Genomic DNA, 18,371 nt, shown 5'->3' on the forward strand with positions numbered 1-18,371 from the left:
AGTACATCTTCAAAGCACTCTGTAAAAGAACCCCCAAACAAACCACACCCCCAAACTCCCACCCCGAACACCTCAAAACAAGTGGCAAAAAATTAACCCAAGTCATTATACGAGATAGTATTTAGAATAAAGCTTTTGTTTCATTTAGTTTGAACGAACCCAACGTATCTTCTATGAGAAAAACCAGGTGTGTTTGGTGATCCTTGCTGTGTTAGTGCGCTGCGCCACGGGCTGCCGTGCGTCCCTCTGACAGGTGCTGGGATGGTGGTTATGTTAGACTGCTTCCCTCCTCCTTTTGTTGCTACCCCTTGCAGTTACAAACAGGAGACACAAGGTGAGGGAAAATTACAAAACAAGTTTATTAAAGTCTAACATAAAACACTTCAGGCTAAATATGTACAACTCCCTCCCTTCCCAGGGGATTATAAAATGGAGAGTTGAGGTATACACAAATAACAGAGGAAAAATTGTATATACATGAAAGAGACTTTAAAAATAATTTAACCAAAAAAAAATCTGTTATTAGTCCTTATCTGAACTTAATTCTGCAAGGCTTATCGACAGCCTCTCCAAGGTCCCAGCCCTGAAATCCTCAACGTGGGACTTGTCCATACTTGAAAATGTTTTGAAAATCATGGTTTCAGAACAGTTGTCATCCTTTGTGCCCACATGTAGGCACACATTTGGAAGCAAGTGTATTAGAAGGAGCTATTCTCATAAGTATTTCCAAACAGCCAATCCAAAGATTTTTAGATGCAGATAACCTGTTCAGGCAAAACTGGCACCGACTTCAGTGCAAGACTGACTGAGACTGTCCTGAAACAGTGTGACAAATCGTGTCATGTTCTCTAAATTACTGTTAATGGGATTCTTAAAATTCCCTCTCTCCTTTTGCAGGCGTCTCAAGCAGGAGATACCTGCCTAAAGAATTCCATGCTTCCCCATATTAATCCCTTACAGAAATGACCAATACTGTTATAAGCCTTGTACCTCCAAAATGAACTCGGAATCCTTGAGCCTAGAAATTAGATGTGCAGCTGATTTCCGCGCATCTATTGGCAAAAGGGACAGTACAGACCTGCTTCTTCAGGTCCTACAGCACCCAGCCTGAACACGCCTACAAACCCTTTTTTATATTTTTATGTGTATATATATATATATATATATTTAAAAATCTATAGTCTAGTAAATGAATACAGTTCGTGGAGATCATACCTCAGCAGCCGAGATATCTTCACGAAAGATGAGGATAAAAGTCAAGACTCTCAGGTGGGGACTCAAGAGTGCAGGTCACTAAATTATTGCTCCAAGACAAAACTACAAGTCTGTGTATTCTATTAAGAAAGGTTAAAATTGTTGTCTTGTAAAAAATAATCATCATCTTCTTGTCTATAAAGAAAACTAAATGACTAATAAAGCAAGTGTTACTGTTATAAGTATCTAAACAAATCCTGTATAAATCTAAGCACTGTATTTTTTTTAAAAAAGTCTGAAATCTAGCAATACAGTCATAAGCTAAAATTTTAGAAATATAAAAACAGTCCAAACAAACATTGGTATGGAATGCATTTTCTAAGTAGGAATGTAATTTTTTTTTCTTTTTCCCAGAGCTACTTCTCTCTTGTGGTCATTTCTCCTGGATATATTACTCTTCAGACACTTTGCCTCAGATGACAGCAGCATATCACTAGTTTGTCTCCCAAAGCTGTTTAATTCAATGAAATTGATGCGTTGTACGTTATTGTTCTTTTTCAGTATTCACGACTAAGCCTACACCTATCCCAAGACTCCTGCTCTATTTTCAAAGAGAGAAAGTAAAGAGGAACCTTAGGACAAGCTACACAGAGTTGTTTGGTGTTTGTTTGCCTTTTTTTTTTTTTTTTTACAGAGTCAAGATCCCAATCTTGGTGGTTCTTCAGTCTTCAGCGGCAAGGCTGAGGAATCCTTCAGGTGCTACATCAACAACAGAAGCTAAAAAAGTGGGGAGGAAAAGAGGAAGTGCCAAACAACAACAACAACAAAAAAAAAAATCAGAGAACTTCATCCATTGTGCTCTGCCAGCATGAGGAAGGACATCAGCTGTTCACAAATGTTGTAGTACAGGTAAGCAAAGAAAATACGGCAGCTATGGCGGTAATTGGCTCCAGTGGACAGAGGGCGAGATGTCTGCGTTAAGAACGTTCCCGGTGAACATGGGTGTAGTCCTTGCTGTCTGTGGTCAGCAAATTTGCCATATATTTAAGCAGAAAATATGGTCAAGAAGCAGAGTTTTCAACATGCCACATCCAACATGATCAACACAAAGAAGCGACAGGTCTATTAATTTACAAGTACAGACATGTAGGAAGAGAAAAAAGAAAATAAGTCTATAGTCATGCTCAGGAATCAAGGGACCATTTGCAGAGTAGTTAAATGAAATCCTCCAAGAAATTTTTCATAAGTCTGTTTAATTAAGGTGCAGATTAATGATTACTCCATGTAAAACAGAATCAGTTAAGAGGTATCTCCTACGCCCTTCTATTTATCAGTGTTCGGACACAAGGCATCAGTGGAAATAAAACGCTAGCACCAAGTAAATAACCAACAAGTAATATCCTTAAATGCATTGTTGGTACAGTATTATGACTGTTTCCTTACTATTTGATGATTACTTAAATAATGCTTACATTATGTTAATGGCACAAACTGGCAAAATGGAGTATAAAAGTACTGCACTCCTACTGTCAACCAGTCTTTAACTAATGACCCTACCAAGACCCTAAAAATGTTGCTTTTTAAAAAGTGTACATTGCTAGTAATAAAACACACCTTTCCCTGGGTGTTGCTAGATACCAGTTTTGTGCAGATACTGCGGACAAGTGACATGAGACGTAAAGCAATACATCAATACTTCAGTTAAAACAAATCTGTCATACTCTAACAAACCCTTGCCTGGAAGAGTATCAGCCTGCTCTGTTGTATTCCTCCTTAATGCCCCCTCATGTGGCGTTCGCTTGTCGTTTTCACAGTGAAGGGCAGGATTTCTTTCCTCTCTTGTACCTACCATCTAGCACAAGAAGCACTACTGTAAAAAGGATGATGAAGCCACGATTCACGCCCCACAGTGAAGTCAATCCATCTTTCCGTGTCATCTACAACATGCATCTTCCACCTCTCCTTTGGAGCAAATGTTGCTGTTTGTGCCAAAACTAGGGCACGTGAAAAATAAATCTGGGACAAGATACAACAGTGCTGGATTCACTTAAACAAAAAACAACCAAAGAGCTGTGACTTGTTGGAAAGAATACCCAGTAGTATCTATGCCTCTAGAACCTCCAGAAAAAAAAAAAAAAATAAAAAAAATAAAAATCAATCCTCCTTTACTTCCCTTGGCAGGAAAATACACACAAAGTTTTCTTTCCCTTTGGTCAGGCTTCCACTGAAGATGGCCACTTCTGGTGGACCGCAGTAATTCTCTGCAAGCCCCTCAGCAGAGCACTGGCCTACCTTCCATCGTGGACCATTCCATCACCTTGGCATGCAGGAGGACAAGCTTGTTACTACATTCAAATTATGATTTTCCCCTTACGCCTCTGGGTTAATATTCTTAAAACTATCAAATATGGCTTTAAATATCTGCTCTCAAATGACATTGTGACCCATCAGATCAGCAGGAACGTGGGAGGAGATCTCCAAAATACATCAACGTATTTAACAGAGAATTCTTAAGGCAGGTGTTGCTGGAAAGGAATCGTCTCCTGGAAATCAGCGTTAATTGCAAACAGGAACTTGATTGTAGATTAGCACAATTCAACAAAACCCGAAAGACAGCACTGCACAATGGAAACGCCTTACAAGTGCCTTTACAGAGAGGAAAAAGCCAGACCAAGTCCAACTCAAAAAGGTGTGACTGCTTGCTTGCTTGTGTTCACCTTACCAAACGTACCCCAGTTCACCACCAAATCGCCTCGATGGCTCCGTGCTGCCCTGTCAGTACAACTGCTGCAAGAAAATGAACTGAGGTTCTGAATACCCGGTCACAGCAGATCTTAGCAATGTTTCTGATGAAGGAGACTGACTGCCCGTCACGGGAAGCAGCATCTGATGGTCTTCAGTCCCAATGGGAAGAGGAAGTGCTAAAGACATCTCGGAGGGTTTCACATCTATGGACTCCGATAAGGGACTTTTCTGACTCTGAATGGATTCTTGTTCGTTGAAAGAATTATCCAGTGCAGTAGAATCAGGGGGAGTCTCAGATCCTGGGTGGGGAAAAAAAGAAAAAGAAAAAAAAAAAAAGGGAAAGAAATGTTCAAAAGCTCCAAATTCCCTTTCAAATGACTGTCAAAACAAACACTTGGTGGGTCAAAGGCTGCCTGGGCAGCTGGGCCATCAGTGGCTTCAACGTGCGGCGAAGCCAGACTGAGCTGTGAACATGATGTAAGCACCAAGAGTCACCTCCTCTGCTGCTTGCAGCACGACAACTAGATGGATGATGCATTCCAACTTGATCTCTGCTTGGCACGGTACAGAAGGGAACAAGTCCTTCACATCACAGTGAACAACGGAGCTTTGGAAAAAATGTAATTACGAAGGTTTCCTTGAGATTTTCTCCCCGGGAAATCTAAGAACCACAGCCACATCCAAGCATCCTCTTTTAACCCAGATAGCAATCTACAATACATCCTTTATCCGTTATCGACTTGTGAAGAAAGCATTTGTTAACTCCATTTCAGCCAGACCCATGACAGTTTTTATCCAGTCGCTTCAGAAATGAATTTCTATTAACTGAAATCACCGTTAGCGGATTCCTCACGGCCTTCCTGTTTGACTGCAGCCTGCTGCTGCTCTTGGACGGCCTTCTGGTTAAGCCACACAGGATGTCTGCCCCTTCCTCTCTCCAAGTGGGCTCCCAAGCCTGGGGTCACAGCGGGGAAGCGTTCCTGCCGGCCTTCCGTCCCTCTGCGAGAACCCACCTGCCTCGGCAGCTCTCCCAGCTCACACCCCCGGGCTCTGCTGGGCCCCCTCCCCGCTCGCTGCTGCTCTCACCTCACCCTCGCTTCCACTGGCTTCCTGCTGCGCTGGGGCCTTCCTAAATGGGGCTTCTCGAGCTTTTGACATTCAAAGTTGCCTCTGCGTAGGGCTCTCGTTTCCTCCTCCTCTCCCTCCCAATCCAGACGTACACAGACAGCTATTATTCCTTCTTCCGTATGACAGAGGCAAGGGAATTATGGTTAATAGACTTAAGGATGGACAGATAGCGAGGCGTAGGGAGCCAAGAGGCTGGCTGCCTGAACGCCTCTGGGCTTTGTACCACAGGCAAGTAACACAGGTCAAAGTTCTTCCTCATCAAAAGAGGAATCGAAATGTATTGGAAAGGATTTTCAACAGAAATTCCAAATGTATTTGAAAAGTCTTTTTAGAGCAGTATTTGCAGCTGGGAACATTTTGCCAGCTGCCTGATCTTGTGGGTTTGCTAATCCAGCTCAGACTTGGATTAACATTGACTTCATACATAAAGAAATCTTTCACTGTTACCTTAAAAATATTTGTGCCTTCAAGATGTAAAGTAATTCTCGGAACCAGTGCACCTCGTTCACCTCCGTTACTACCCTCGTAAAGACATACTCCTTTGACATACTCACAAGAGGTAAAAAACTTGCTACAATTCAGACTACGCCTTCACGTGGGAAGCTCTCACAAGTTACTAGGACAAGAAAGTAAATATTCACATACAGAAACTCTTGTCAGCAGCAGCCCATTTCAATGTTGCTCAACACGTGTTTGCTATAGCAATGCAAATGCTTGAAAACTTGTCTTGAATCTACTTTAAAGCGTGTGCTTTAAAAGGTCTGGGTACCTCTAAAGTGGATGCTTTTGGCTGTAAACAGAGCTGCTATCCAAAAAAGTTTGGTGTTTTTTTTTTTTTTTTCCCCTCATTTTAGGCGTGGATGAGCGGGGCCGGGGGGGGGGGGAAGTTATTCAGCACCGCAGACAAAACAGTTGATGTAATTTCTTAACCTTTCTTTGCACAAGGAACTCACCTGTGTGAACTTTTGTTTTGTGCTTCTTAAGATTTTTTATATCTGTGTAAGAATTTCCACACATTTCACAGATAAATGGTCTTTCACCTGAAAAAAATTGGTTTGGCAGTTAGAACCACCTTGAAATTGAAAGAAAACACAGTTAGAGCTGTAGGATAATGGATTTCAATGTTGTCTTTTAAAATACAGCTTTGTAACTCTGCTATTTTGTCTGCGTGTCTGCAGTCAGAATAAAATTGTTTCCAAAATAATTGATTAAAACAAAGCAAAACCCCCCAAATGTTAGGAGTAAAGCCATGATCACACATCGACAGCTACGCTGTTACACAGATATTAGTCTGAAAAAGGCAATTATAAAAAAATTCACAAGCATTTTCTTTAAATTATATTAACCCAGAGATACATAAATCAAGAAACTCTGCTCCTTTCAAGTACAGCACAACACAGTGTATTTTAAAGGCAAAAGGGTAAAGGCAGAATATTATTTACAGGGCAGGAAGCAGCCTGTCTGGGAACTGACCTGTATGGGACCGAAAATGTTTATTGAGCTCTCCAGAGGAAATAAAACTCTTTTCACAAATGCCACAGATATATGGCTTCTCTCCTAAAGGAAACACAAGGAGTTTGTTATTTCAATATATAAACCAAAACAGACATGAAGGACAAACCAAAATGAAACAGAGGTAACGTCCAATGGGAGAACAAGCTCCCTAAACTGGAGTCAAAGGGAAGAACCATGCGAAAGGAGCCGGGTGACAACTCCAGAGCCAACTCCCAGCCTGCAGATCTCCGGGTCGTTACCCATCCCCAGTCCTGCCCTGCCAGGCCCACCCCGGTCCCGCAGCGCTCTGCCTCCCCTCACCTGTGTGTTTTCGGGAGTGGGTGATGAGAGAACTCGAGACGGCAAAGGCTTTTCCACAGCTGTCGCACACGTACGGCTTCTCGCCGGTGTGGCGCCGCACGTGGTAGGTGAGCGTGCTGGCCTGGGCGAAGCGCTGCCCGCACCGGTCGCACACGTAGGGCTTCTCACCGCTGTGCTTCCTGCGAACCCCCACGGACACCAGTGAGCTGGCAGGCAGGCAAGCCACACCCACCATTAACTAATTTTCCCTCAATTAGTACTTTCTCCCCGAAGCTCCTTGTGCTAACGTTCTGTGAGCTACAAAAACTGTTTGGTTTCGAGTCAGCAGCTTCTCCTGGAGTGAAATTCACCGTCTCTTGACTCTGGGTGTCAGCACATCCGTGGTTTCAACAGCAGCCGAACTGAACTACAGGCCCTGCACCACCATGAGAACTCGGCATGTTCTGCATTAGGTAAAACGATAGGTTTTGCAGCAGTACTGCAAGATAAACTGAGGATTCCCAACAACAGAACAGAATTCCTGCTCCTGCCAAAAAATGCAAAAAGACAGCGCAAGCGTGAGAACTGTTCTGTTTCGCTTCCCACCAAGGGCTCTCTCCTCTTTGGCGCTACAAGCAGTTTAAAACAAAACAGCGTCATTGCCGGGAGGATACCAGTGCGCCGGCTGCACGATTCCCGAATCACATACCGCTTCCCTGACGAGCAGGCACAGAAATGTGATTATTCTGTTGTGCGGCCTGAGAGAAGACCCACGAGAAAAGGAGCAGAAACGACCAAATCCCGTGACTGTGTAACTCTTGCTCGCACTGGAGTAAATGACTCTCTTTATTTAAACACAAGCATTTGCAGGATCTCACTTCTGCCTACCTGGCGTGGATCTTCAGGTTGCTGGAAGTTGCGAACTGCAGGTTGCAGACATCACATTTGTACGGTTTCTCTTCTCCGTGGTGCATCCGACTGTGGAACACCAACTGGCACTTCTGAGCAAAGCCTTTGTCGCACAGTTCACACTTGTATGGCTTCTCCCCTAGTGAAAAATAAAACCCTTGGGGCTCTCTGCGCTTCGGTAAGAAAGCTTTCCAATCCAGTACCAAAGATCAGGTGTCTTACAAATAACGTCTTGGAACATCCTGTAATCAGTCCACTGAAGTGGAACGTGCCAGGAATACAGAGGATAACAGACTGGGGTTTAACACGCTACCTTTTTTGGGGAAAAAAGATAGTAATATTTTTAACAGTGCCGTTTTCCCCACATTATTTTAAGAATGCTACCACTGCATTTTCAGACTTTTTGCTGGTGATGTCTATTCATGATTCTGAATGTTTAAGATGAACGCCGAGTAAATCAGCTGCCTTCTCTTACCTGTCAAACAGCTCATTCAACTAATGAAATTCATAAAATCTTGGATCAAAATCCTGTCTCTGACCTCTAGGTGTGAAATGCAAAACAATCAACTTTACTGTGCTTGTGCGATGACTTTGGAATATATTGGTTTAATGACAAGCAGTGATGGGAACAAGGCAGAGAATTTTTTGGTTGTGCTGTTCTTGTTTTCAGTGTACTGCATCAAAAGCATCTTTAGTCATCCAGAGAATCAGACTATTTTAGATAAGATGTTTCTTTGCCTTAATCCCATAGAAAATAATGCTATAAATCTTCATTTTAGCAGGTACGTACTGTGAGTTGGGCTGGACATGATATGCATTGTAAAACATCTTGAAAATGCCTTTTCTTAGGGTATATCAGTCTTGTATGTTAAACTCAGGCTTAAATCCCTTTTCTAGTTAGTTAAAAAATTAAAGACTTTTGTCTCATCTGCAAATTTTCTATTTTGTCTGTATATTCTGCAACTTTTTTGGGAAAAAAGATAGTAATATTTTTAACAGTGCCGTTTTCCCCACATTATTTTAAGAATGCTACCACTGCATTTTCAGACTTTTTGCTGGTGATGTCTATTCATGATTCTGAATGTTTAAGATGAACGCCGAGTAAATCAGCTGCCTTCTCTTACCTGTCAAACAGCAACAGGTCTTCAACGTACAGTTTAGTGCTTACTAGCTCCTCGTTAGCATCTGCTGTAGAACGCTACAGGTCTGACTATTCCTGTTCTCTTAGCGGTCAACGTGATCCATGTAATGCATCATGAAACTCTACAGTCTTAAGTGACAGTATAAAAGTATCTCTGCATTCCTGTGGCAGTGCACAATCAAACCAAGAACTCAGCAATTCTGAAGTATAACACGTACATGAAAACTTCGAAAATAAAAGTATTAGACATCTAACCTGCTGTCCAGCAGCCAACACCGTGAAATTCCCTACCTACTCGTACAAAAATTCCCAGTACAAAAGCAGAAAGTTCCTACGAGCAAACCGTCCCCGAACGCCGCTCACGAGCTCCGTCTCACAGACGAATCTCCAGTTAGTCAGCGGCTGACAACGTTGGCAGCGCTCGCCCTCGGTTCCAGAAAGACCAAGGTGTTCTCCTGCAGCTGGGCCCCCACACCTCCTACTTTACACCTTCACAGCTTCCTGGAAGGAGCTACACTGCTGGCCTCTGCTCGGAGTTTTCCAAAGAGGAAAAAAAAAAAAAAAAGTAATCAATTTTTTATCTGATTTACTGTTACTTCAGAATTCTGGATGCCAGCCACAAAAGGAAGAAACCTGCACAAACCGGGTCCCTCTGCTGCCCACTGGGCTAAGTACGGCAGCGAAAGCAACAGCAGAACCGCTGCGCCAGATGAGCCTGAGGAATGAACTAACCCGGCACCGAGTCTTCTATCTCTGAGGAAGAACGTCCGGAAAGACAAGCACAGCCCTTCTCCCCTACGTCTTCCCAGGCTCCAGCAATTTGCTCTTCACAAACCTTTTAAGTCAGACATGTTGTCTTAACGTTTAAGTGTTCACAGTTGATTCCCCTCTGATGCTTTGCTCAGTAGCTCTTGACACAACACAAACTTCTGGTCACGCTCCTGAATGCAGAGATCGTAACACCGTCGTGCATTTCAGCTGCACGTTTTGCTACATGAAATCCCAAATTCCGTAGTCATTCAGCCACCCCCCCTGCCTTTTCTGAAGACCCTATGGGAGAAGTTACCTGCTTGGCACAAGACTGCATTTTTCCCCACTTTTAGGGGGGGGGAAATAGAATTATCACACCTCTATTAGGATTTGAAGTTTAAATAAAAACCTACGGAAATTTGGGTACCAAGTACAGTGACACTTTCACGCTCTGCTGTCAACTGTTTCTGGCACTCCATCGCTCTACAGAGGGCAGCCCGCTCTTGAGTCTTTCCAGAAATTAAGACGCTCAGACTAAGAAGTCCTCTCTAGCTATATTTAAAGTAGAAACTACGATTTTTGTACTGAAAAACACCGAAACATTTCCTGCTACCAGGATATAGGCACTATCCCCGTACGCACGCCAGCAGCAGACAAAACTTCTAGAAGAAATCAGAACAGAAAGATCTTTTCAGGCTGCGATTCCAGCCTCCACAGTCCGTGAAGGCCAGGCCGGCGGCTTACCTGTGTGAGTCCTTACATGTGTTTTCAACTGGTTGCACTGGGTGAACGCCTTCCCGCAGAGCTGGCACACGTACGGTTTCACGCCTTTGTGTATCCTCATGTGTCTCCGGAGGCTGCTGGCTTCTGAGAAGACCTTCCCGCAGGTGTTGCACACCGGCTTCGCTTTGGAGAACTTCTGGTCCAGCTCTTCTCCCGAACTTTCCAGCTGGTAAGTGCTCTTCTCGCTGGCTAGGTTGGCCACGCAGCGCTCCTTCAGCGCGCAGCTCTGCTGTGGCTTTCCCCGCTGCTGTTTGGCCGCCAGGGTCTGAACCAGGATGTCCTGCGCCGCCAGCGTTTCGCTTTCCACCACAGCCGCCAGCTGAAGCTCAGAGCTGTCGCCGCCTTGGGCGGCCTGTTCCGTGATCTGGGTGGCCAGCTTGTTCGCGTCTAAAAACATCTCGAGGGATGGGTTGTCGGCCGCCTCGCTCTGGTGTTGTATGGATTTGTTCTGGAGGCTCTTGGGGGAGCTGAAATTCTTCTTTCGCTTTTTGGGTTGAGGAGATTTCTTTTCTAAAGCCGCTTTCTTTGCCTGCGGTGGGACCAACTCGGCAGAAGCAGCGTCGGCTTTCTCCTGATCATTGTAATCTCGGAGAGTCAGAAGGCAAGTCTGCTGATTCATTTCAACGTTTCCAGTGATACTCGATGTCTCTGTAGAAGAGGGATTAGCAATAAAGGCAAAATCCTCCATCTTGATTTTGCATTTAGTGACCACTTCTTCCACTTTGAGATAGTCGGCAGCCTGGTGAATTTCTTTAACATTCCAGCTGCAAGAAAACAAGACTTGGGTGACAATATTCTGGACAAATCAAAGGTTTGTTCTTTACCAAATACAGACAGCAGAGCTACAGAAAAGTTACGCTGGCAGAAAATGTGACTTCCGAAAAGTTACACAGAAAACGTGACTTTGAGCACACACAGAGCAAGAGCTAATCTCTTAGTGCTGCAGCGCCCCAAGACACTAGTACGACGGCTACTCCTGGACTGATGGCCCGTGTCTAGTGGGGTCTGCAGACCCACAGAACTGAGAATTGTCTTTTCAGTTCCATGCCTTTTGTAGAATTTTAAGGTAAAAGTCCAACTGTGAGGCTACAGGCGGGGTGGTCGGTCCGAAAAGCTCAGACATGGCAGCACGAAGGGATAAAACACTGGGGAATATAATGCATAAATGACCGCTCAATAATCCTCCTGCCAAAAGCCTTACGCAATTCGCGAGCGGCGCGTTCACCTCAGCACCTCTGCGAGGCAGGTGTTAATCCTGTTTTATAAACCGACTGGCCAATGGCCTTAACTCCGGCAGGAGCTGCGCGCGGGCGACCCCAACGCCAAGGAAGCCCTCCTTCGAACTCCTACGCTCTACTTTTAAGTTCCTGCAACCTGATGGTTTAGAAAAAAGCGGATCCGGAAAAGGTGGCAACGCGTCCCATCAACGCACTTGTGGATTTGCAGCACTTTGAAGAGAGATTCATGGTAAACAACGTCATCCTAACAATCTATGACACAGTACATGTAATTAAACAGTAAGTAACGAGCCGCAGATACCCTCTGTACACGAATACGACTGATGTAGTATCTTGTAAGACACCAGCCCCCGGTTCAAAGTACACCCTCCTGGTGTCACTCACACACCCCCCACCACAGGAGACGACGGAACCGGCAGACAGCGACCTAAAGGGACGCAGTACAAGATGACGGGTGCACACGGGCAGACCTGCAGGTGCCATCTTTAGTCGGATAGTTCTCCCTGGGCGAGCACGGTACTTTCACCTTCCTCTTCCTTCAGAGATCTCAGCTGCTCAGGAGTAACCCAGAAACTCTCCCGCCGCCGTCCCAGACATCAAGAACGCTGCACGCTTCTGCTCACGCGGCATTTGCAAAGCATCGACCCCGCCCCGGGGCCCTCTCCATGGCTGTTAATGCTTGGAGCTCATTTGAAAAACCAACCAACCACCCTGCATCTGTGTACTTAAATTATCGAGCCTGGGTTTTCAGATTCAGTAGGAACAAAGGTTTTCTAAACCTGCATCTGACGCCAGACATTGAGAAAGGGGTAAAAACCCTGGACTACCCCCTGAGCAGTCCCGCTTCCCTCAGGAGGGATAAGCGCTTTCTTCTGCGGAGAGAAAAGCGCCGCAAAGAACCCTCACTGTACGTGAAACACCACAATGGGCACGAAATCAATGCAGTAAGGGGCGTGGAACGCTTTTTCTGTGACTCCTTTTGGGCACTCCGATATAACATTTTAAGTAACAGATCACACAAATTCCAACAAACATAATTTTTTTAAAATCGTGCCCATCCCCATCCACGCCTCAGGCTTTAGTCTCTACCGCGTACGCAGTTTCTGCCTGTTCTCTGCAAAAATGGACTCCTATAATCCAACTTCAGAAGGAATACACTTATCCTTCCCTCTCCTGGTAACCACGCAGGGTGTTTAATCCCTTCCAGTCTGGACAGAAAGACTGGGAGACTGAAACTATCAATCAGTGAAATATCAGGCAACAGACCTTCGTTTTGGTCCTCACACATCATGTGGTATTTTAAAAACACACAAACAGATGATCTTCAGCTCGTTCCTACGTGCCATAGCCACTACTATTTGTTCCTCCAGAACTCATCACAAAGAGGAAAAAAAATCCAGTGCTGCCTTAACGTTTATTTCCCCATTCTCTTTCCCCCTTTAATAGCGTTTGTTACCTGTCAAGGTTTAAGCTTCCTGTATAAATAAATTCCAGGAGTTTTTGGAATCCATCAGCTTTTACTTGAGTCTGATCCAGAACAACGTTATTGTCAGACGCATCCCTGTAAAACGCCCCGAAGTACTCGCTGAAAGAGGCGAGCACGTTCCTGTGTGCTTTGAACTGGAATTCGCCGATGACGACGGTGCAGTCACAAAGAAAGCCGGCTTCCCGCTGCTTGTTCAGTCTCTCTAAAAGGTGCTCACAGTGGTGGGAATACTGCATTTTGATAACGAGCTGCAGCCTCTCTGTTCTGACCTGAGAAAGCAAGAAAAAAAAACCCAAAAAAAGTTGATTTACACGCAAGATTTAACTTTGTTTTCCCCTTAACAGCGTAAGTTAATGATTACAAAAGAGTCAGTGTTCGAATCCACTCGGGATCACGGCAGGTTCGCTTGTGCGGCAGCGCTTTTGTACGAGGTACGGCAAGACGGGCGGATCCTCCTTCACCTGGGGAGCTGCTAAGTTTAGCAAGAGAACGAGGGGGAGAGGGCAGAGACGCGAACGCTCCCGCACCCGGATCAGAGGATTACCTTGCCTCAGCTGACGAACCGTCATGTCAAAACCGCCCTCCGAGGAGCACTCTGCAGAAACGAGCCACCCCAGGCTCCGACCGAACCGCGCTCCGGCGGCGGCCGCTCCCCGGGGCACAGCCCCGCTCCCCGCCACAGGGCCCGGGGACGGGCAGCCCCCAAGCGCGGGGGGTGCGGAGCGGTCACCGGGGCGCAGGGGGAAGGGTCGCCTCGGCGCCAAGGGAGCAAGCGGGGTGCCGGCGAGCCACAGCAGCCGCGGTCCGTCCCCCCGCCCCGCGGCCCGGCCTCGCCGCTGGACCGGACGGAGCCCGCAGCGCCCTCCCCCGCCCCGGGCCTCGCTCGGGCCCGGCCCCGCCGCTCCCGTCTGCCCCGCGGCCGGGCCCGGCTCACCGGGCGCCGCCCCGTGCCCGCGGCGCTGCCCGCCCCGAGGGCCGCTGCGGCACCGGCGGTGCCGCCCCGGGGCCGGCAGGAGGGCGGCGGCGGCGCCCCACGCACCTGCGGAGGGGAAGGGACGCAGCGCCGTCGCTTCAGGCCGCCATGTTCTGATGACGCCGGGCGCGCCGCTTCCGGAATGGGACTTCCGGTGTCCCCGCTCCTGCGGGCGGCTCGGGGCTAAGGGGCAGCGGTGGCACCGCCGACAAAGCGGGAAACGGGGGCAAGGGCGGGGCCACGACCCGGCCCTCTGAGGGGAACGGGCAGGGCTGGGCTGCGAACGGCCTCCCGGGAGACTCGGACTACAACTCCCATGATGCAGCGCGCCGCGGCGGAGCCCGCCGATGCCGCGGCGGAGCGCTGTGCATGCCGGGAGGTGTAGTCGCCAGGAGCGGAGCGGCGGGGCGGGGGTCGCTGCTTCACCCGCGGGCCGTGACACCGAGGCGAGCGGGAGGGCTCCGCCGCAGCTCCCGCCGTGCTGATCCTCGCCCCGTGCCCGGCGCTGGTGCGTGAAATGGGTTTCGGGTACTCGTCACCGTTAGCGGAGCAGCGCCGAGGAGCCTCGCCGTGCGTGTGCTTCCAGCTACAGAGAACTCGGGCGAACGTGGCGGTAAAAGCTGAGGGAGGAGCTGCCGCCCGTTCGCAGCTCAGCGGGGCTCAGCGCCGGTGACTTTACAGATTGTAACGTGGGAGGGGAAAAAAAGGGAAAAGAAAAGAACAGCCCCTGTTTCCGCCCGGTTTCGAACCGGGGACCTTTCGCGTGTTAGGCGAACGTGATAACCACTACACTACGGAAACGCCGCTTGCGTAGGGTTTCCCAGCGGTCCTGGTAATGGCGTCCAGCGGCGGCCTTGTCCGAGGCCCGCACCGGGCTCAGCCGCGGACCCGCGTTCCCCCAGACACCCGCCGGGGAGCCCCGCAGCCTTCCTCCGCCGAGGGCCGGCTCTCCCCGCCGCAGGGCCGGCAGGTGTGTCCCCCTCCCCGAGCTGCGGGGTGCTCCAGGGGTGCCGCCTGCTGCCCCTTCTCCCCACCGCCAGGAGCAGGAGCACTGGTGTGGACGGGAAGCTTTGAGGTCACGCTCTTCCCTAGAACACTCTAATTGATTTTCAACTTACCTGTAAATAAAAAGCCGTACCCTCGGTTACTATTTCACACCAAAGTGGCGTTCTGGAGCACTATTGCTGACGACGCCAAATCGACCTCCTGCTGTGGTTACAGGGGCTGGAAGGACCATTTTGTTGGGAAAGAGGCACAGACAAGGAGAAAGATACCAACGACAGGAGCCGAAAAGCCCAGAGAAACGAGAGGAGCAGAGTACGAAGGAGATCTTCGCCTGCTGGCGCCAGCCACTGCAGGTGGGACGAGCAGGACGGCTAAAGCGGGGTTGCCCAGGAGGGTTCCTGCAGGAGCAAAGCAGGGTGGTGCCCGTGGGTGTTCATCAGAAATGGGAATGAGGCAGCCCCAGCCAAAGAGGAGAAAGGGAGTTCCTTGGCACGGCCAGCCTTGCAGGGCAGGACCGTAATGAAGCCGCCAGCGAGGCAAGCTGGGAGCTGAACATGCCGTCTTCCATCGGGCAGCGCCTCGCTGCAGGCCTCTTGCTACAGCTGGAGCTTGGACAGTGAGGAAGTGACTAATCCTCCTGGATTTTCTAGTACCCCAGGCACTGAAATGCCCAGTCTTGGAAGGAGCTGTAGAAGGCAGCTTAGCTTTGCCGTCCTTTGCGAAGGGAAACACAAGCCAAATCCCAACGGGTGGGAGGAACGGTAGGAAAAGCCAAGAAATAAGAAGAGCTCCAGAAGGAAGCAGTGACGGGGAAGGGAAAGGGGAAACAGAAGCAAGCTGGAAGCAAGCAGCGACAAAATTCTGTTGAGTTTGGCTGTGGCAGCTGCAACATCTCTTCACACTCCTGCTGTCATCAGCAGAGGTTTCTCATTGCTGCAAGGACGTGCGTATAAGAGGTGCCACGGAAGAGCACTTGGGAAAAACGAGCGTCCTTACTAGCTCTTTCCGTGCTGGCAAATCTCCCAGGTGCCCGTGGAAAAACACTTGAGGGAACGAGCTTGTGTTCTTAGCGGCGCACCACAAGTTTCATCGTGTACCACGGTAGCACCCAGCGTGAAGAGGCCGACGTCGCAGCCGCGGCTCTGCCCGCTCACACACAGCCCCAGTATCCGTAAGAGCCATTTTGTTCCCGCAAGGTCTCCAGCAGTCCCCGAGGGCTGAGTTTGAATCATTGTAAATAACACAAAATACAAATTACCCAATGAATACGTGTTATTATTGACACAATAATATTTTCAGTCGTAGCTTGACAACCACAGTTAAGGAAGGAGGGTCCTGTGTAGGCAACAAGCTATGACCTTCTCCGAGAAGCTGCACGGCCTCAGCTCTCACCGCCGCTGACGTTGCCTGGCCTGTGAAAGGGCCAAACCTCTGTTTAGTATTTTTTCAAAATGCTGATCTTCAACACAAAATTTTAGTGTACGTGAAGTGCTTTTTCCTAACGTCCTTTACATGGGACATCCCCAAAGAGACTGCCTCAACCACGGGGAGATGCTGGTGTTGCCATGGATGCTGGGGTGGAAGAGCACTTGTCCGGTGGCACTGGGTTTTTTTTTGATTCCTATAGGTACCCAAAAGAAGGTGGGATTGTCACGTCCTGGGGAGACAGCGGGGCTGTGGGGAAGAATTTCTGTGGCAATGACCTGAAGATGAAGCAGTGAGCAGGCAGGGATTGTGGCTGAGGCACCGCTTAACCCACTGGTTAACCGAGGGAAAATGGCAGGGCTGAGCACACGGATGTCCCAGCTCTGTGGGTCTCTCCGGGCTGGGCTCACACTCTCCGCTTCGGGTACCAGCACAGGCTGAGCAATGGGCTCCGGTTACGGTGTCACCCGCAGCGTACCGACATCTGCAGGCTACCGCTTGCCCCGTGGGGTTCTCCGGCTTCACCCCAACGCTGTGATCTTACAGAGCACCTAACGTGGCTTCTAAAGGACGCGGCCCTCCGCAAGTCACCGCCACCGAGCAGCTGCTTGTACAGGGCGTGAAAGAAAAATTACGTTACGGGTGCCTGAGCCTCGAGGAAGAGATGACTAAGAATCCTAGCGAGGTGGAAAAAATTTACCACCTTCCCGCTGGCCATGAAATTCTGGTTCAGCATCAAAGGTTTAATTGTCCTGAAACCCTCTTTCACCCTCCTAATGTTGGCATAGAGTCACCGGGGACTGACAAGCTCTGCTCCAATTCCACCACAAATGAATCATCACGATGTTGGCATAAGGATTTACTTCCACTTTCTGGTGCTTTCAGCCTCTTCCGTGGAATTAAGCTGGATGCTTAAGCAAGGAGCTAGTCTGCCTGGCCCCAGGTGGTGTTACGGTGAGGGTCAGTGCTCCTCCTGACAGGAAGTTTTCAGTTTGGACAGAAGGCCTCTCGCTTCCCCGAGTGCCCTCCAGCCAGCGCAGCTCACTGTGACACAGTACAGCAAGGCTGAGCCTAACATCGTGCACAGAAAATATTTCAATAATACCTGTGGTTTTAGAGCAGATTTTACCGAACACTTCATGAAAAGAACCTGAGATTACAGCGACCTGGAAGTTAGCGTCTAGGGGCAAGTCTGTGCCCATAGCGTGCCTTTTGGAAGCCCAATTAAAGTCACAATGTCTGGCACAGTTACTTCCTCCTTAGTCCACACATACCTCTTGCTGAATAGGTGTAAAATCTGTTTTCAAAGAGGTTCTTTACCAGAACAGTGCTGTGCGGTTTATGTACAACTAAAGTTAGAAAGACTGGGAGCTCTGAGCCGTTGCTTCATACTCCGTTGTACGTGCAAAACCACGTGGCCCTGAAACACCTTGCTTTTCCGTGGGCATCTCGGGGTCAAAAAGCAAACGCACAAAAGCCGTTCCCGAGGAAAGTGATCCAGCAAAGGCGAGGCAGCCTCACACAAAGAGGGGTCATGGGAGAGACAAATGCCCTCTCCAACAGTGCGCAGGGGGCTGGCACAGCCCTGCTTCGGGGGAACGGGGCGGGGGGAGTTTCTGGGCCTGGTTCCTCACCCAGGGGGTGCTCGGCTGGGACGGCCAGGGCCCGAACGCGGGCCGGGTCTCCAAGCCCAGCTCCCAGGCCCCAAGTCCCGGCCCTAAACCCCAGGCACCAGCCCCCAAATCCCGCCTCCGAGCTCCAGGCCCGGCTCTGGGTTCCGGATCCAGACCCGGATCCAGA

At 48.7% G+C, this 18,371-nt stretch overlaps 1 protein-coding gene and 1 non-coding gene across 2 annotated transcripts; both read right to left on the minus strand.

The window, feature by feature from the left end:
* Positions 1-335: 335 nt before the first annotated feature.
* On the minus strand, positions 336-14,228 carry MYNN (myoneurin). The gene is made up of 8 exons (XM_086467716.1): positions 14,208-14,228; positions 13,139-13,437; positions 10,406-11,208; positions 7,750-7,909; positions 6,883-7,061; positions 6,541-6,624; positions 6,021-6,107; positions 336-4,238 (listed from the first exon to the last, which is right to left on the minus strand). The coding sequence occupies exons 2-8, from the start codon at positions 13,402-13,404 to the stop codon at positions 3,970-3,972; spliced, it is 1,848 nt and encodes a 615-aa protein (XP_086323842.1). The 5' UTR covers positions 13,405-13,437; positions 14,208-14,228; the 3' UTR covers positions 336-3,969.
* Positions 14,229-14,869: 641 nt separating this feature from the next.
* On the minus strand, positions 14,870-14,942 carry TRNAV-AAC (transfer RNA valine (anticodon AAC)). Its single transcript has one exon. It is a non-coding gene; the product is annotated as a tRNA-Val (tRNA).
* Positions 14,943-18,371: the final 3,429 nt, after the last annotated feature.

The sequence above is a fragment of the Leptosomus discolor genome, chromosome 7 (assembly GCF_034619465.1).
Source record: "Leptosomus discolor isolate bLepDis1 chromosome 7, bLepDis1.hap2, whole genome shotgun sequence".
Classification (NCBI taxonomy): Eukaryota; Metazoa; Chordata; class Aves; order Leptosomiformes; family Leptosomidae; genus Leptosomus; species Leptosomus discolor.